The sequence below is a fragment of the Eriocheir sinensis genome, chromosome 42 (genome assembly GCF_024679095.1).
Source record: "Eriocheir sinensis breed Jianghai 21 chromosome 42, ASM2467909v1, whole genome shotgun sequence".
NCBI classification, from domain to species: domain Eukaryota; kingdom Metazoa; phylum Arthropoda; class Malacostraca; order Decapoda; family Varunidae; genus Eriocheir; species Eriocheir sinensis.
The window spans coordinates 6,794,395-6,814,394 of record NC_066550.1 but is presented as its reverse complement, the minus strand read 5'-3'; the positions used below and the strand labels follow the sequence as shown (position 1 = coordinate 6,814,394).

Here is a 20,000-nt window from a genome sequence, read left to right as displayed (position 1 = left end):
ACAGACAGACAAAGAAAGAAAGAAAGAAAGAAAGAAAAGAGAATGAAGAAAAAAAGAGAAAAAGAAAAAGATAGATATGTGGACAGACAGAAAAACAGACACACCGATAGATAAGTAGACAGACAGACAGCCAGACACTTAGACATATAGACAGACAGGCATGTAAGCATCAGAAAGAGAGACAAGTAAGCAAATAGTTTATGCTTATGAGTAAAATAAATACCAATACAGATAGAGAGAAGTGAAGAATTTTGCTGACGAGTAGATAACCAAGCGCTTAAAAGTTTATAGAATTAATTAATAACCTTGATAACCAGACCGATAGACACAACGGCCTTACAGACAGACATATGAAGTTGTAAACAAATCAACTGGAAGCACAAACAGAAGCAGATAGGCAGACAAACAAACTAATAAAAGATAAATCCGGCACTGACAGACATTTAAACTCCCAAACAAACAAACAAACAATAATATAAGACAAAGACAGACAGACAAACAGACAGACGAATAGAAATACAAATGAAAATACTTGAATGGGTTAACACATATACAGACAGACAAACACATGCGGAAATACAGACAGACGCACACACATACAGACAGGTGATGGGACATACCTGTGTGTTTCGATTAAAATGATTAGCGATTCGTGATTTACCTTGATTTGTGATGATTAATAAGAAAGGAGAGAGAGAAGGGGAGAAAGAAAGACAGACAGACACACAGACAGACAAACAGACATGCGAGAATAGGCAAGTAGATTCGTTCCTTAATACACGCATAATGAAACTACTACTACTACTACTACTACTACTACTACTACTACTACTACTACTACTACTACTACTACTACTACAACAACAACATCACTGAAGTTTGCCATATATTTCTCCGTCTGGGAAGGGTTATTTTTCCCCTAAAGAAACTCGCTGAACAGTGTAACCAGATCAAAATATAATAATCACGTCAGCGTTGCCATCACGGGTAATAAATGGTGAAGGTAAAAGTAGCTGAAGTTGTAAGGGTTAATTAGGAGGCGGCTAATTCACTAACGCGCCGCGGCCTTAATTGGTTAGGTAATTGCCCTTTTAACAAAGTAATTAACGAGCCCACAACGCGTCTACTTTATCAGTTATTCTACAAAACTAACTAACTATTTCACAAACTACTGCCTCCCATTCTTTCTCCTCTACTTCTTCTCCACATCCTCCTCCTCCTCCTCCTCCTCCTCCAAATTCTCCTTCTTGCTCAGTTACTTCTCCTCCTCCTCCTCCTCCTCTTCTTTTTTTTTCTTCATTTGCTTCTTCCTCTTCTTCCTCTTTCTTCTCCTTCATATATTTTTCTTCCACATCCTTCTCTTCCTCCTCCTCCTCCTCCTCCTCCTCCTCCTCCTCCTTCATATTCTCCTTGTTCAGTAATTTCTCTTCCTCCTCCTCCTTTTCTCCTTCCATTATCTTTTCTTATTCCTCTTCTTTTTCCTTCATTTACTTCTTCCTCTTCTTTCTCCTCCTCCTCCTTCATTTATTTCTTCCTCTTCTTTCTCCTCCTCCTCCCCACCTTCATATTCTCCTTCATGTTCTTTTACTTTTAATCATCATCCTTTTCTATTTTCTTCTCTTCTTTCTGTTCTTTTTCCTCCATCTACTTCTTCTTCTTCTTTCTCCTCCTCCTCCTTCACCTTCATTTTCTCCTTGCTCTGTTAATTTTCATCACCATCCTCTTCTATTTTCTTCCCCTCTTCCTCTTATTTTTCCTATATTTACTTCTCTTCTCTTTTCTCTCCCTCCTCCTGCTTCCTTTCCTTTTTTTCCTCCACGCCTGTCATCATCATCTTCTCTTTCCTCCTCTCCTTTATTTGCTCCTCTTCGTAAACTCTCTGAGCCAAGCTAACTGACGTATGGAACAAATTACTCACAGCATTTACTTATTAGCCTTTAAAAGTAATTTGTGTTCTTTACAGTTAAATATCTACGTGGGTTTTTCTTTTTAGTGCAAGTTATTAGTTTATCAAATGACGAGATAGTTTTTTCGACTTAACAGCTGAAGTAATCTAAATTGTTTGGGTCATTACGTTTGAAGCAGATTTTGTATGAACTAATTCGCACGCACACACACAGACAAACACACACACACACACACACACACACACACACACACACACATATCATATCCATCCACCCACTCATCCAATCATACATACATACAGACAGACAGACAGACAGACAGACATTCATATATAAAAGAAGGAGAATAGAAATAAATAGAAGCGAGAAAAAATAATAATACTTCTACCAAAATAATTAATTCAAGTAACTAATGATAAAGAAAGGAAAAGAGAAAGAGCGTAAAGTATAGAGGACAGGAGTGTGATTAGGAGACAAAAAATACGTGTAAAAAAAAAAAATCAGTCCTACAGTGAATTAAACTCCACTTAAAGTACTCTGAGGGTGAAGGGACGGGTGGAAGAGGCCGTACAAGTGGCCGAGAAATAAAGAGGTCATGTACTCGGGTAGATAGGTGAGTAAGTGGACCGTAAGTAGACAGAAGTAGATAGATAGAAGTGCAGATATAGGAGAGAGAGAGAGAGAGAGAGAGAGAGAGAGAGAGAGAGAGAGAGAGAGAGAGAGAGAGAGAGAGAGAGAGAGAGAGAGAGAGAGAGAGAGAGAGAGAGCACTTAGATAAATAGATAGATAAATAGGTAGATAAACGGATAGATAAATAAAGGAGTAAGTAAAATAGATGGATGAATTAGTGGACCGTAAGTAGACAAAAGTAGATAGATAGAAGTGTTGATTAGAAGCAGATAAAGAAGAGAGTGAGTTTGTACTTGGATAAATAAATATATAAATAGATAATTGAAGGATAAGAAGTTAGTCTTTATAAGTAGGAGAAAATAGTGAAAATAATGAATAGAGAAAATGAATGGAAGAGTGAATGAAGATAGAGAAATGAACAACAGGAATAGATATGAATTAGACGATAAAGTTGTGAGCATAAAATAAGTTCGATAATAATAACAACAATAGGAATTTAGAAGGATTAAAATTGGAAGAAACGTGAGTATAGGCCTAAGGAGTAGAAAAAAAAGGCGTATAGGCGTTAGTTTTAGTATTAAGGAAGTGAATAAAAAGATTGGAGGAAAAAATAGTAAAAAATAATAAATCTGAAGTTTGTATAAGAGTATTTAGAAAGTTTGTATAAAGAGTAGAGATAAAAAAAGTTGAAAATGTAGAAGTTCCGTTTTTTAAGTAGTTTGGAATTGAAGTGCACAGGAAGAATAGAGGAGGATAAGAAAGTAAAGGTATGAAAAGTAGAAAGTAAGAAAGGAAAAGAAAAGTAGAAAAGTAGAAAAAAAGTAGAGAAAAAGAAACTAGTCATCAAAAGTAGAAAACGGAAAGGAAAACGAAAGAAAAGTAGAAAAAGTAGAAAAGTTGAAAAGTAGAAAAAGAAAAAAAGAAAAGAAACAAACTAGTCATCAAAAGTAGAAAGTGGAAAGGAAAAAGAAAAGAAACAAACTAGTCATCAAAAGTAGAAAGTGGAAAGGAAAAAAAGAAAAGTAGAAAAAAAGTAGTAAAGAAAAGTAAAAAAGCAGAAAAAATAAAAAAGGAGAGAAAAAGAAACTAGTCATCAAAAGTAGAAAGTGAAAAAGAAAAAGAAAGAAAAGTAGAAAAGTAGGAAAGAAAAGTTGAAAAGTAGAGAAGGATGAGAAAGTAGAAGCATTAAAAGGAGAAATAAATTGAATACTACCAGAGAAAAAAAAAGTTAAAAATAAGTTGTAAGGGAGTCTGTATAAGAGTTCATATTTAGGTATTTAGGGAGGTAAGCGCTTTAGTGGAGGGAGGAGAACCTGGAGGAACGATACACCGAAGAGGGAGGAGGAGGAGGAGGAGGAGGAGGGGGAGGAGGGGGAGAAGGAGAAGACGAGTGGGAAGGGAGGGAGAGAGGGAGGAGGGGGAGAAGGAGAAGACGAGTGGGAAGGGAGGGAGAGAAGGAGAGGAGGAAGGTGAGAGGTGGGAGGTAGGGTAGGAGAGAGAGAGAGAGAGAGAGAGAGAGAGAGAGAGAGAGAGAGAGAGAGAGAGAGAGAGAGAGAGAGAGAGAGAGAGAGAGAGAGAGAGAGAGAGCGGGTTATCTTTCGTGTGGCTTCGTAAATATTTGTGGATTGGTGTGTGTGTGTGTGTGTGTGTGTGTGTGTGTGTGTGTGTGTGTGTGTGTGTGTGTGTGTGCGTGCAGGTAGCGGTCCAAGACTCATCACGTCCCGTCCAGTTATCGGGTCGGAGCGGAAGTGTTTGTTAGTATGTTTGTCACTCGCCTCGATGTCCACTTGTTTTTATTCGTTTCTTCTTTATTTTCATTCTTCTTCTGTCTGTTTGTTTCTCCTGTTAATTCTTTTTTTTTTCTTTATTTCTGTTTCTCTTGTTTCTTCTGGTTTTTTTATTCGTTTCTTTTGTTTCTTCTTTATTCTGCTTCTTCTGTTTCTTTATTTTGTTTTCTCTTTTGTTATGTTTCTTCTTTTATTTCTTGCTTCTTCTGTTTCTTTAGTCTCTTTATTTTGTTTCTTCTTTCTTGTTTCTTGATCTTGTTTCTTCATTTGTTTCTTTTTCTTTCTTGTTTCTTTATTTTCTGTTTTCTTTCTTCTATTCCTCCTGTTACTTTATTTTGTTGCTTATTCCTTTTGTTTCTTCTTTCTTCTGTTTCTTCCGTTTCTTTATTTTTGTTCCTCTTTTGTTCCTTCTTTCTTCTCTTCTTTATCTTCTCTCTATATAATTAAAGGTTTCTCTTCTTTTCACTTGTTTCTTTATTTTGTTTCTTCTTTCTCTTATTCCTTTTTTTGTTTCTTCATCATCTCTATCATCAAATCTTTCTCCTCCTTCGGCGCCGCGGTGTTCCCAAATCGATGCCCGGCGTTCATGGGTTCGATACCATTCTTGTTGTTTTTATCAGATATACAGCGTCATTTTCTTAAACATTTCGGCTCCAAGCGCACACATTTAACAAGACTTTCATAGGAGTTGTAGGCATTTTCAGGGGTAGATTTATGACCCTGGTGGTAGTTTTGACAAGGCTTCTGCACTATGAACATGAAAAAAAACTCATTTGAACCGATTATTCTCTTTTTCGGCCTGTGGATATGGTTGAAGTGACAGGCACAAACATTTGACAAGATTTTCGTAGGTGTTATAGGCATTTCCACGGATAGCTTTATGACCTTGGTTGTAGTTTTGACAAGGCTGCTTTTTTTTTTTTTTTTTTTTTACAGCAGGGGAGACAGTGCAAGGGCGTAAAAAAAAAACAATAATGAAAAAAAAGCCCGCTACTTACTGCTCCTAAATAGAGTAGAGAGTGCACCATGAAACGTATATAGACATGTCCAGGGGTAGTTTTATGGCCCTGGTGGTAGTTTGATGAAGCTTCTATAGTTTAAACCTGAAAAAAAATCATGAAAACCCGACTTATCTTGTTTTTATCCAATATATAACTCTACATTCTTAATCACTTCGGCTCCAGACACACACTAATTGATCAGTCTTTCGTAGGAGTTGTTGTGGGCATTTCCAGGGGTAGATTTATGACCCTGGTGGTGGTTTTGACAAGGCTTCTGCACCATGAACGTGAAAAAAAGACTAATTTGAACCGATTAATCTCTTCTTCGGCCGCTGGAAATAGTTGAAGTGACAGGCAGAGTCATTTGATAAGGCTTTCGTAGGTGTTGTAGGCATGCCCAGGGGTAGTTTTATGACCCTGGAGGTAGTTTGACGAAGCTTCTGTATACCATGAACGTGAAAAAAAACCCTCATGAAAACCCGATGTTATTATCTTGAGCATTCTGACGCCCAATCACACACCTTAGACAAAGCTTTCGTAGGAGCTGTGGGCATTTCCAGGGGTAGTTTTATGACCCTGGTGGTAGTTTTGACAAGGCTCTTGCACTATGAACGTGAAAAAAACTCATTTGAACCGATTAATCTTCCTTTCGGCCTGTGGAAATAGTTTGTGAGAGGAACACACATTAGACAAGGCTTTCGTAGGTGTTATAGGCATGTCCAGGGGTAGTTTTATGACCCTGGAGGTAGGTTGACGAAGCTTCTGTATACCATGAACGTGAAAAAAAAACATGAAAACCCGACAAGCTCACACATTAGACAAGGCTTTCATAGGTGTTGTAGGCATGCCCAGGGGTAGTTTTATGGCCCTGGAGGTAGTTTGACGAAGCTTCTGTATACCATGAACGTGAAAAAAACCCACTCATGAAAACCCAACTAATCTTGTTTTTATCTTAAGCATTTTGACGCCCAAGCACACACATTAGACAAGGCTTTCTTAGGAGTTATTGGCATTTCCACGGATAGTTTTATGACCCTGATGGTAGCTCTGACAAGGCTTCTGCACCATGAACGTGAAAATTAGCTCATTTGAACCGATTAATCTCCTTTTTGACCTCTGGAAAGAGTCGAAGTGAGAGGCGGAAGCGGCTGATAAAACCGACCCGAGTTTTTCCAGACAGTCGATTGGCTTTTGAGAGTCGACCTTTGAGACAGTTTACAAATAGTTTAGAAGAGGATATATACGTGTTTGTCCTTTATTTATATTTAGCATTAATAAGTATTCGATGGTTTACAAATAGTTTAGAAGAGGATATATATGTGTTTGTTCTTTATTTATATTTAGCATTAATAAGTATTCGATGGTTTACAAATAGTTTAGAAGAGGATATATATGTGTTTGTTCTTTATATATATTTATCATTTATAAGCATTCGTTAGTGTTTGCTTATGAAGTCAGTGTTTCCATTCTGTTTTCCTAGATATTCAGTATTTTCAAGATTTTTTTTTTCGTACACTTCAAATATTCCTGATCTTTCACTTATTGTCTCGTTTCTTTTTTTTTATTTTCTAGTAAGTGCTGTTGTTTTTCTCTTCTCTATCATCAAGACTTTTTTTTTCACTTAGTTTCCTCAAGCGTGTATTTCAGTTTTCCTAGATATTCAGCATTTTCAAGATTTTTTTTCGTACACCGTTCAAATATTCTTCTTTCACTTATTGTTTTTTTTTTTCTCTTGTAATTGGTGTTGTTTCTATCTTCTCTATCATCAAGACTTTTTTTTCACCTAGTTCCCTCTAGCGTGTATTTTCTCACATATTCTTTTTCTTTTCAAATATGTATGTTCTATCACGTGTTTCCTTGTTTCTTTCGTTAATATTCTAGTGATTTTTTTTCTTCTATAATCAAAATTGTTCCTCACTTATGTCTCCAAGCGTCTCTTCTTTCATATATTTATTCTTTTTCTTAAATATTCATGTTTTCCCACGTATTAACTCTATTACTTTCTTTAATATTCTAGTGAGTGTTTTCTTTGTCTTCTCTCTACAAACAAAGCTATTCTGCACTTAATATCCTCAAGCGTCTTCTTTTCATATATTTATTCTTTTCCTTAAATATTCATGTTTTCCCACGTATTAACTCTATTGCCTTCTTTAATATTCTAGTGCGTGTTTTCTTTTTCCTTTCTCTATAATCAAAGCTATTCTTCACTTAGTGTCCCCAAGCGTCTCTTTCATATACCTTTTTTTTTTTAATTATGCTTCTTTTCCCGCGTATTACCTCTATTACTTTCTTTAATATTTTTTCAATCATGCTTCTTTTCACGGGTATTAACTCTAACTTTCTTTAATATTCTAGCGAGTGCTTTATTTTTCCCTCTCTCTCTCTCTATGATCAAAGCTATTCACTCACACCTAATTTTTTTTTAACGCCGTATTAGTCGGAAATAAAAGCCAAACACCTCACTTAACTTAAATACTAATACCGTGTTTAATAAATCTGGGGTTCGTTAGGCGTAAGCGACTCTCGTTCTAACACAGGTCTCAAGGTCGTGCTCTTAAACGTATATATATCATCCTCATCATTTCATCGACGGCAGAAGAGTTTTCATCTTTCTCTATCCAGACACTCCCTCCTTGCCTGCTCAAAGTTTCTCAAGTATCTTTCACCCTTCTCCCTAACGTATCGACACCTGAATAGGCTCTCGTAGGAGTTTCTGGGCTTTTTATAGACTGTTTTGTGATCCCAGTGATAGTTTAAAACGCCCTCTGCATCTTGAACGGGCCAGACACTCCCTCCTTGCCTGCTCAAAGTTTCTCAAGTATCTTTCCCCCTTCTCCCTAACGTATCGACACCTGAATAGGCTCTCGTAGGAGTTTCTGGCCTTTTTATAGACTGTTTTGTGATCCTAGTGATAGTTTAAAACGCCCTCTGCATCTTGAACGGGAAAATCATCCATGAAAACCCGGTTAATCTTCTCCGTGGCCTTGAGAAATCGTCGTGATGTGAACCCGATACGTTCAAGAATATAGATCAGTCTCCTCTTTTCATTATTCATTGGTTCACGCCGTTCTCCACTCTCCTCCACACTTTTTTGATTACCTTTTCGTGTGTTTAATGAATGCAAATTTATTCACTCGGCAACTTGAAAGACATTTAGTAGTGCTTTCAGTAGTGGTAGTAGTAGTAGAAGTAGTAGTAGTAGTAGTAGTAGTAGCAGTAGTAATAGTAGTAGTAGTAGTAGAAGTAGTAGTGGTAGTAGTAGTAGTAGTAGTAGAAGTAGTAATAGTAGTAGTAGAAGTAGTAGTGGTAGTAGTAGTAGTAGTAGAAGTAGTAGTAGTAGTAGTAGTAGTAGTAGTAGTAGTAGTAGTAGTAGTAGTAGTAATAGTAATAGTAATAGTAGTAGTAGTAGTAGTAATATTGGAAGTATCAGTAGGAGTAGCAGTATTAATAACGGGGGAGGAAGAAGAGGAGGAGGAGGAGAAGAAGGAGGAGGAAGAAGAAGAGGAGGAGGAGGAGGATGAAGAAGAGGAAGTGGTGGAGGAAGATGAAAAGTAAAAAGATAAATATAAAAAAAAAACATACGTGCAGTCATCATCATCATCATCATTATAAAAAGTTAATCCGGTAAAATTTCGGAAATCATCGTGTTTTTATGTAAAGAAAGAGGAGATCAGAGGGAAGGGGAAGGGGAGGGGGGGAGAACGAGAGGAATGAGGAGGGAAGGGGGGAGAGAGGGAGGAAAGGAAGGAAAATAAAGGGGTAGGTAAGCGAAGGAAGGGAAGGGAGATGAAAGGAGGATAAGGAAAGAAGGAGGGAGAAAGAGGGAGGAGGAAAGTTAGAATTTAAAGGGATGACGTTGGTGAAAGAAGGAATGGAGGAGGAAGAAGGAAGGAGAAGGAAAGGAGAAATGATAGAATGAAGAAAAATGAACAAAAAAACGTAGAAACAGATGCAAAGAAGAATCACAGCAAGGCAAAAAGGGAAGAAGGGAAAGAGAAACGAAGGAGAGAATGAAAGGAAAGGAGAAAAGGAAGGAAAAAAGAAAAACGGTAATGAAAAATAAATGAAGAAAACAAAGTAAAAAAATAAGGAAACATAGGAGGAGAGAGAATGAAAGAGAAGGAAGAAAGGAAGAAAAAATATGCCTGTGAAAAAAAGAAAAAAAACGGAGAGAGAGAGAGAGAGAGAGAGAGAGAGAGAGAGAGAGAGAGAGAGAGAGAGAGAGAGAGAGAGAGAGAGAGAGAGAGAGAGAGAGAGAGAGAGAGAGAGAGAGAGAGAGAGAAATGAAGAAAAAAGTAGAACAGAATGAAAAAGAGAGATGAAGCAGAGAATGATTTATGTAAGTCTAGAATGTGTGTGTGTGTGTGTGTGTGTGTGTGTGTGTGTGTGTGTGTGTGTGTGCGTTCATTTTCTTTTTAGTATCTTTCATTCTGCTGTTTTCTTTTTTTCCTTTCTTTTATTTCTCTTTCTCCTTTTCTTTCTATGTTGCCCTTTCTCTCTTTCTTTATTTTTCTTTATTTATCATTCTCTATATTTTGTTGCTTTGCCTATTTCTATATTTTTTCTTTATTTCCTTCCTTCTCTTGCTTCTTTTCCTCCTTCCAATATTCATTACTTTTTCCTTCCTGCTGTTCTTCACTATTTCCTGTCTTTCTTTATGCCTTCCTTCCTTCCTTCCTTCTACTATTCCTTACTCTTTCCTTCCTACCTTTCTTCATTGTTTCCTTTATTTCTTCCTTCTTTCCTTCCTTCCTTCCTTTCTTTCCTTCATTGTTTTATTCTTTACATCATCAATTTCTCACTTTCTTTCCCTTTCCTGTCTATTCCATTCTTAATTCTTTTTTTTCTTCTCTTACTTCTTTCCTTCCTTTCTTCCTTCCTTTCATACTTTCCTTCATTGTTTTACTCCTTCCTTCCTCCTTCTACTCCTCTCCTTCTTCCCTTTTTCTGTCTATTCCATTCTTCCTTATTTTCACCCACCTGTTTGTTTATTTTCTTTCATTATTGCTTCAAGAAAACAAAAAAACGTTACCTGGGCACCTATTTTTCACCTGGGCATAAGTGCTTTTTTGTGTCCAATTCTCGCAGGTGTTCAAACTTACCTGACTCGACGTAAACCTTGGCACAGAAAAAGAGAAAGTGAAAGAGCATGAAAGAAAATGATAGGTAGATAGATAGATAGATTGATAGCTGGAGAAAAGGAAAAAGAAAGAAGAATCAGAGACGGACAAGAAAGAGGGAAAAGATATGAAAAAGGGCAAGAAAGAATAAGATAGATAGATAGATAGACGGATAGATGGAAGAAGGAAAAGGAAAGAAAAATCACAGACATAGACAGACACAAGAAAGAGGGAAAGTGAAGTGGAAAAAGTAGAAAGAAAAAAAAAGAAAAGGATAAGTAGATGGAAAAAGGGAAAAGAAAATGAGAGACAGACAAACAGAGAAAAGAAGAAGGAAAAGGAAGTGAAAAGCAACAAGTAAAAAAAAAAGGTTAATTGATAGGAAAAAAGGAAAATGGGAAGAAAAATGACAAACACAAATCTAGATAAATAAGTAAAGATAGAAAAAAAAAGGAAAAAGGGAAGAAAAAATTACAAACACCAACATAGATAAATAGATAGATAGACATATATTTAGGTGGAAAGAAAGATACACGGAAACTATGATAGATAAATTGATTACAAGATAGATAGAGAGAACAGAAGACAAGTAAATGAATGAAAATGACCAAGTCATCCTCTTTCACTGACCATCCTGGTGAACAAGCCTACAACTTTGCTATCCTCAACGACCTAGAGCAATTGGTCCAGCACCCTACACGTATTCCTGACCGTCTTGGAGATCGGCCCAACATTCTAGACCTCTTCCTTACCTCAAACCCTTCTGCTTATTCTGTCAAACTGTTCTCTCCGTTGGGCTCCTCCGATCACAATCTTATTTCTGCATCCTGTCCTATCGCTCCTGTATATCCTCTGGACCCACCGAAGAGGCGATGCTTCTGGCATTTTGCTTCAGCTCGGTGGGACGACCTGAGGATGTACTTTTCCGATTTCCCGTGGAATGATTATTGCTTCCAGGATAGAGACCCCTCTGTGTGTGCTCAGCGCATCACAGAGGTGATTGTCTCTGGAATGGAGGCATACATTCCTCGTTCTTTCTCTACTCCTCACGCTAAACAGCCTTGGTTTAATCACGCTTGTTCTCGTGCTGTCAATGATAGAGAGGTAGCTCACAAAAGATACCAGAGCCTTCAAACTAATGCTAATTATGAACTTTACATTTCTGCCCGAAATCGTGCCAAATCTATTCTCCGACTAACCAAAAATTCTTTCATTAATAGAAAATGTCAAAACCTTGCTTTCTCTAACTCTTCCCGTGACTTCTGGCATCTAGCCAAAAAATCTCCTCCAACTTCACTTCTTCATCTTTCCCTCCACTCAGTCCTGACGGCAACACTGCCGTCTCATCTATCTCTAAGGCTGAACTCTCTCTCAAACTTTTTCTAAAACTCCACTCTGGACGATTCTGGGCATATTCCTCCTACTCATCCCCCCTCTGACTCCTTTATGCCTGTTATAAAGATTCTTCAAAATGATGTTTTCTATGCCCTCTCTGGCCTCAATCCTCAGAAGGCTTATGGACCTGATGGAGTGCCTCCTATTGTCCTTAAAAACTGTGCCTCCGTGCTGTCACCCTGCCTGGTCAAACTCTTTCGCCTCTGCCTGTCAACATCTACCTTTCCTTCTTGCTGGAAGTATGCCTTCACACAGCCTGTACCTAAGAAGGGTGAGTGCTCCAATCCCTCAAACTACCGTCCTATTGCTTTACTTTCTTGTCTATCTAAAGCTTTTGAATCAATCCTTAACCGTAAGATTCAAAAGCACCTTTCCACTTCTGACCTTCTATCTGATCGCCAGTATGGGTTCCGCAAGGTGCGTTATACTGGTGATCTCCTAGCCTTCTTAACTGACTCTTGGTCATCCTCTTAGCCGTTTCGGTGAAACTTTTGCTATTGCGCTGGACATATCAAAAGCTTTTGATAGGGTCTGGCACAAATCTTTGCTTTCTAAACTCACCTCCTACGGTTTCTATCCTTCTCTCTGTACCTTTATCTCCAGTTTCCTTTCTGACCGTTCTATTTCTGCCGTGGTAGACGGTCACTGTTCTTCCCCTAAATCTATTAACAGTGGTGTCCCACAGGGTTCTGTCCTATCTCCCACTCTTTTTCTGTTGTTCATTGATGATCTTCTTTCCAAAACGAACTGTCCTATCCATTCCTACGCCGATGATTCCACTCTGCATTATTCAACTTCTTTTAATAGAAGACCCACCCTTCAGGAACTTAACGACTCAAGGCTGGAGGCTGCAGAACGCTTAGCCTCAGACCTTACTATTATTTCCGATTGGGGCAAGAAGAACCTGGTGTCCTTCAACGCCTCAAAACACAGTTTCTCCACCTATCCACTGACACAATCTTCCAAACAACTATCCCCTATTCTTTGACAACACCCAGCTATCACCTTCCTCAACACTAAACATCCTCGGTCTATCCTTAACTCAAAATCTCAACTGGAAACTTCATATCTCATCTCTTACTAAATCAGCTTCCTCGAGGCTGGGCGTTCTGTACCGTCTCCGCCAGTTCTTCTCCCTGCACAGTTGCTGTCCATATACAGGGCCTTGTCCGCCCTCGTATGGAGTATGCATCTCATGTGTGGGGGCTCCACCCACACAGCTCTTCTGGACAGAGGGGAGGCAAAGGCTCTTCGTCTCATCAGCTCTCCTCCTCATACTGATAGTCTTCTACCTCTTAAATTCCGCCGCAATGTTGCCTCTCTTTCTATCTTCTATCGATATTTCCACGCTGACTGCTCTTCTGAACTTGCTAACTGCATGCCTCCCCCCCTCCCGCGGCCCCGCTGCACTCGACTTTCTACTCATGCTCATCCCTATACTGTCCAAACCCCTTATGCAAGAGTTAACCAGCATCTTCACTCTTTCATCCCTCACGCTGGTAAACTCTGGAACAATCTTCCTTCATCTGTATTTCCTCCTGCCTACGACTTGAACTCTTTCAAGAGGAGGGTATCAGGACACCTCTCCTCCCGAAACTGACTTATCTTTCGGCCACCTCTTTGGATTCTTTTTAGGAGCAGCGAGTAGCGGGCTTTTTTATTTTTATTAATGTTTACTTTTTTGTGCCCTTGAGCTGTCTCCTTTGCTGTAAAAAAAAAAAAAAAAAAAAAAAAAAAAAAGTGAAAATGTAGAAAAGGAAGAAAGATGAAGGAAGGAAGGACGTGATTGTGTGTGTGTGTGTGTGTGTGTGTGTGTGTGTGTGTGTGTGTGTGTGCGTCAATTACCTGGTTATTGGTCTATTAATGTTTCTGTTATCTATTCGTATACTCAAGGTTGCGAAGGTTTATGAACTAACACCTGTGAAGTACTTAAATAGCTGTACTCTTAATGTAGATGCGTAGTTTAAGAAAAAATATATGTTAATGATATCCTAATGACGACCACGAACATGAAATTGAAGTAAGGAAGTTGAAGGGTGAGGTTGATGTGAAGGAAAGGAGGTTGAATAAGAGGAGGAGGAGGAGGAGGGAAGAGAAAGAGGTTAATATGGAAGAGGAGGAAGAGAAGAAGGGGAGAGGAAGATGGAGAGAGAAGAGGGAAAGGTTATAGTAAGGAGGAGGAGGTGGAGGAGGAGGGAAGAGAAAGAGGTTAATAAGGAAGAGGAGGAAGAGAGGGATAGGAGAGGAGAGAGGAAGAGGTTATGATAAGGAGGAGGAGGAGGCGTAGAAATGATGACATGATGATGATGATGATGAAAAGCTAGTTACTTAGCTACTATATTCGTATTACTACTACTACTACTACTACTACTACTACTATTACTACTACTACTACTACCATTACTACTGCTTCTAATACGTTATAACTACTACTACTAATACTAATACTAATACTAATACTACTACTACTACTAATAATAATAATAATAATAATAACTATCAACAACAAACAACATCAACAACAACCCCGAGTCACCCGATTGGCTAATGAGGGGTCGGCCGTGACGTCACTCACCTGGATGACGTCACGCAGGTGAAGTCACGTGACAATCGATAATAACACGACACGGAAAGGTGGAGGGAGGGGGGGGGGAGGGGGGAGGGGAGGGGAGGCGTGTGGTTGACAAGAAAGAAAAATATGCAGTGAAGGGAGAAGAAGGAAGAGGGAATGGGGAAGAAAGAGGAAGAAAGGAAGGAAGGAGGAAGGTGAAGAAAAATAAATAGGAAGAAAGAAAGACGAAGGAAGGAAGGAAGAAAGGGAAATGGGAGGGGAGGGGAAGGAAAGGAGGGTATAGAGAAAGAAAGAGAATAGAAGGAAGAGGAAGAAAGGAGGGAGGGAGCGGAGGGAATGGGAGAGAAAGAGGAAGGGAGAATAGGAAAAGGGAGAGAAGGGGAAGGAAAAAGGGAGATGGAAAGGGAAAGAAAGAGCAGGACGGGAAGAAAGGAAGGAGAGGGAAAGGGGAGGAAAGGTGAAGAGAAAGAAAGAGGAAGGAAGGAAGGAAGAAATGGAGGGAAGGAGATGGCAAAGGAAGAAATAATGAAGGGAGGGGAGGGAAGAGGAAGGGAACAAGCGTGAGAAGTGTAATTGGAGAGAAGAGGAAGAGGAAGTGGGGAAGGAAGATAAGAGGAAGGAAGAAAGAGAAGAGATTGCCAAGGAGAGAAAAAGGAGGAAAGGAAGGAATATAAGAAGAAGGAGAATGGGATGAGATGAAGAAGGATAGAAAGAAAGAGAGAAAGAGAATGAGATAATTGTGTGGCTAGCAAAAAAGAGAAAGGAAGGGAGGAGGAAGAGGAGGAGGAGAGGGAAAGAAAGAGAAAGGAGGAAAGGGAGGAGGAAGAGGAAGGAAAAGAGGAAGAGGAGGTAAGAAAAAAAGAGAAGAAGTTAAAAAAAAAATGAAAAAATGCAAGAAGAGGAAGAGAAAGGAAAATAGAAGGTTTGGAAAGAAATGAATGAAAGGAAGGAAAGAAGAGAGAAAAATGGAGAGGAAAAAGAATAAGGATGAAGGAAGAGACACAATAACTGGAATGAGAGAAAAGTAAAGGAGAAGAAAATGGAAAAAAAAGGAGAATAAAAGACTTGGAAAGAAATGAATGGAAGGGAAAACAGAATGAAGGGAAGCAAAGAGAAAATAAAGAAAAACAAAAGGAAAAGGAAGAGAAGAAAAAAGAAAAGAGATAAAGATAAAGAGAGAAGGAAGTTAATGAGAGAGAGAGAGAGAGAGAGAGAGAGAGAGAGAGAGAGAGAGAGAGAGAGAGAGAGAGAGAGAGAGAGAGAGAGAGAGAGAGAGAGAGAGAGAGAGAGAGAGAGAGAGAGAGAGAGAGAGTGAAAAGGAGGGAGGTGAGGGGGAGCCATTCCACCTGCCCGCATACCTGTAATCAAGTGGACGAGATTGGGCAGGAGAAGGGGGAGGGGGAGGAGGGGAAGGGGGGATTAAGGTGCTGTGATTTACCTGTGTGTGTGTGTGTGTGTGTGTGTGCGTTTAAATACCCGAGCTTACTTTTAATTTCTCTCTCTCTCTCTCTCTCTCTCTCTCTCTCTCTCTCTCTCTCTCTCTCTCATGACAAAGCAGTGTACGAGGATGTCCAGGAGGAGGAGGAGGAGGAGGAGGAGGAGGAGTGGATGAAAGAGAACAAAGAAACAAAAAGGAGAGTAATTGAGAGGAGGAAGAAGAAGAAGAAGAGGAGGAAAAGGATAAGATTGGATTTAACAAGAAATAACAAAGAAAAAAAGAACAACAACACCAGATACGGAAGAAAGAAGGAAAAAGAGGAGGAAGAAGAAGAAGAAGAAGAGATGCAAAGAGAAAAAGAAGAAAAGGAGGAGGAGGAGGAGGAGGAGGAGGAGGAATGAAAGAGTGAGAGGAAAGAAGAAACTGATGCAGGAGGGAAAGGAGTGATGGAGGAGGAGGAGGAGGAGGAGGAATGTCTTATTGAATGGGGTGACGTCACAAGTCTACCTCTGACGTCACTGGAGGCAGAAAGGTGAAGAGGAGAAGGAGGAGGAGGAGTAGGAGGAGGAGGGAGGGGAGAGAAAGGGTGAAGAGGAGGAAGAAGTAGAGGAGGAGGAGGAAGAGGGAAGATGTGGTGAAGTGAAGTAAGGAGGTTGAACAAGAGGAGGAGGAGGAGGAGGAGGAGGAGAAGAAGGAGGAGGAGGAGAGGAGGAGAGAGGTTAATAAAGAAGAGGAGGAAGAGAGGAAAGAGGAAGAGGTTACTAAGGAGGAGGAGGAGGAGGAGGTAAAAGAAGACAATTGAACATATGCGACAAGAGGAGGAGGAGGAAGAGGAGGAGGAGAGAGAGAGAGAGAGAGAGAGAGAGAGAGAGAGAGAGAGAGAGAGAGAGAGAGAGAGAGAGAGAGAGAGAGAGAGAGAGAGAGAGAGAGAGAGAGGGGGGGGGGGGAGGGGGGAGCGAAGTGACGATAGGTTTTGATGGAAATAAGTGTGTGTGTGTTTGTGTGTGTGTGTGTGTGTGTGTGTGTGTGTGTGTGTGTGTGTGTGTGTGACGAAAGTGTTATTATCCGTTCATTTATTATTATTATTTGTATTACTACTACTACTACTACTACTACTACTACTACTACTACTACTACTACTACTACTATCTAACTCACTTTCATTTACTTTTTTCTCCTTTTCCCTTCTCGAAATTCTTACTTGTCCCTATTCTTTTCCTTCTTTCCGCTGCTTCCTCCTCCTCCTCCTCCTTCCTCTTACTGCTCCTCCTCCTTTCCCTCTCCTTCTCCTCCTCCTCTTCTCTCTCTCTCTCTCTCTCTCTCTCTCTCCTATGGGGCTTCACCTAACTAATTTGTTTGAGAGAGAGAGAGAGAGAGAGACACACACACACACACACACACACACACACACACACACACTGGAAAAGTAAAGAATGTATAAAAGAAAAATAATAAAAGAAAATGAGTCTGAAATATAAAAAAAAAATAAAGAATAGAAGTTGATAAAATAGGATAAAAATTGTGAAGATGAAACCTTACATAAAAAAAGAAGAAAAGAGTAAAAATACCTATAATTGGATAAACCAGGAAAAATAGCTATAATTGGATAAACAAGAAAGGAAACAAAGAAAATAACCACAAATAAAGAAAAAAAACGCATGAAAGCAAAAAATACATTCACTTTCTCCCCCAAATTTAGTAGAGTCACCGTCTAACCTTCCTCCGTTTTCTTTCTTTCTTTCCTTCTTTCTTTCCCCTTCTAAATTTCTACTCCCATTTTTTTTCACTCCAGATTTTCATTCTTAATTTTCACAGTTTTTTCACTCCTGTTCCTTCTTTTCACTCATTTCTTCCTCTTCCTCCGTCTCTTCTGTCTTTCCTTCTTCCTTTTCATTCCGTTCTGGCTTTCTTTCCTTTTTTCCTTCTTTCTTTTCACTTCTTGGTTTCTTTTCTCGTTTTCCTTCCTTTTTTTCCTTCTTTCTTTTCACTTCTTGGTTTCTTTTCTCGTTTTCCTTCCTTTTTTTCCTTCTTTCTTTTCACTTCTTGGTTTGTTTTCTCGTTTTCCTTCCTTTTTTTCCTTCTTTCTTTTCACTTCTTGGTTTGTTTTCTCGTTTTCTTTCCTTTTTTTCCTTCTTTTCACTTCTTGGTTTCTTTTCTCGTTTTCCTTCCTTTTTTTCCTTCTTTCTTTTCACTTCTTGGTTTCTTTTCTCGTTTTCCTACCTTTTTTTCCTTCTTTCTTTTCCCTCCTTGGTTTCTTTTCTTGTTTTCCTTCTTTCTTTTCATTTCTTGGTTTCTTCTCCTTGTTTTCCTTCCTTTTTTTCCTTCTTTCTTTTCCCTTCTTGGTTTCTTCTCTTTGTTTTCCTTCCTTTTTTTCCTTCTTTCTTTTCCCTCCTTGGTTTGTTCTCTTTGTTTTTCTTCCTTTTTTTTCCTTCTTTCTTTTCATTTCTTGGTTTCTTCTCTGTTTTCCTTCTTTTTTTCCTTCTTTCTTTTCATTTCTTGGTTTCTTCTCCTTGTTTTCCTTCTTGTTTTCCTTCTTTCTTTTCATTTCTTGGTTTCTTTTCTCGTTTTCCTTCCTTTTTTTTCCTTCTTTCTTTTCATTTCTTGGTTTCTTCTTTTTGTTTTCCTTCTTTTTTTCCTTCTTTCTTTTCATTTCTTGGTTTCTTCTCCTTGTTTTCCTCCTTTTTTTTCCTCCTTTCTTTTCATTTCTTGGTTTCTTTTCTCGTTTTCCTTCCTTTTTTTTCCTCCTTTCTTTTCTTCCTTCTTTCTTTCCTCTTTTTCTTTTTTCCTTCTTTCTTTCTCTCTTCCTTTCACTTTCTCTACTCCCATTTTCTCTCTTTCCTTCTTTCTTTTCATTCCCAAAGTTCCTCTCGTTTTTTCTTCCTTTCCTTCTTCTTCCACTCCCATTTTCTTTCTTTCCTTCTTTCTTTCCACTCCAAATCCTCTTCTCCCATCTTCTTTTCGCTGCTAAAGTTCTACTCCTCATTCTTTTTTTCCTTTTCATTTTTCTTTCTCTTCTTCTTTTCCTTCATTTCTTACCAAACCTTATTTTTTTTTCGTTTCCATTTTCTTCCCTTTCCCCTCTTCCTCCACTCCATTCTTTTCATTACATCTCTCCATCCTTATTCTCCCTCCTCTATTTTCTCCCCTTCTTTCTCTCCCCTTTCCCCTCTTTTCCCTTCCCCTCTCTCTCTCTCCCCTTCCCTTCTTTTCCCTTCCCCTCTCTCTCTCTCTCTCTCTCTCTCCCCTTCCCGTCTTTCTCTCCCCTTTCCCCTCTTTTCCCTTCCCCTCTCTCTCTCTCCCCTTCCCTTCTTTCTCTCCCCTTTCCCCTCTTTTCCCTTCCCCTCTCTCTCTCTCCCCTTCCCTTCTTTCTCTCCCCTTTCCCCTCTTTTCCCTTCCCCTCTCTCTCTCTCTCTCCCCTTCTTTCTCTCCCCTTTCCCCTCTTTTCCCTTCCCCTCTCTTTCTCTCTCTCTCTCCTTCTCTTCTCACTCCTCTCCTCTCTTTTCCCCTTTCTATCCACTGCCTCTCTCTTCCCCTCCTCTCTCCCTTTTCTCTTCCCTCTTCTACCTCTTCGTTCATCACTCATAAGGTTCTCTTCCCATCTTCTTTTCACGCTAAGTCACTACTCCCGTTTTCTTTGCCTCTTCGTGCACCGCCGTCACCAATAGCGATTATATGACGTAACTTTACCATTATGACGACAGCGATTTCTTCTGGCGACCTTTTCTTCTTTTTTCTTCTATTTTCTCCTGTTTTTCGAAGGGGAAGGTGGAGGAGGAGGAGGAGGGGGAGGGGGGATGGCTTGGAGGGAGAGAGAGAGAGGTTGTTTTATGTATGTATTTCAGTGTGTTTCTCTCTCTCTCTCTCTCTCTCTCTCCTCTTTCTCTCTCTTTCCCCTTCCTCTCTCTCTACTCTTCCTCACTAACTATCCTTCCTTTCTCTCTGCCCTGCCTTCTCTCTCCCCACTTCCTTCCCTCTCTCCCACCCACTCACTTTCCCTTTCCTTCCCTAAGCTCACCTGCATTTTACCTTCTCCAACAGGTGGCTATTAAGATCATCGACAAGAGCCAACTGGACGCCGCCAATCTCCAGAAAGTGCATCGGGAAGTGAAGGTGCTCAAGTCCCTCCATCACCCACACATCATTAAGCTTT

The 20,000-nt window shown here is 39.5% G+C and overlaps 1 protein-coding gene across 1 annotated transcript in view; it reads left to right on the top strand.

Moving 5' to 3' along the window:
* The window catches only part of LOC127009878 (serine/threonine-protein kinase SIK1-like), a 78,591-nt gene that overhangs the window by 16,495 nt on the left and 42,096 nt on the right, over window positions 1-20,000 (top strand). The window contains exon 2 of the mRNA XM_050883359.1: window positions 19,889-20,000. This exon is cut by the window's right edge and continues 5 nt beyond it. Within this exon, the coding sequence (XP_050739316.1) occupies window positions 19,889-20,000 (112 nt within the window). The remainder of the gene's footprint in view (window positions 1-19,888) is intronic.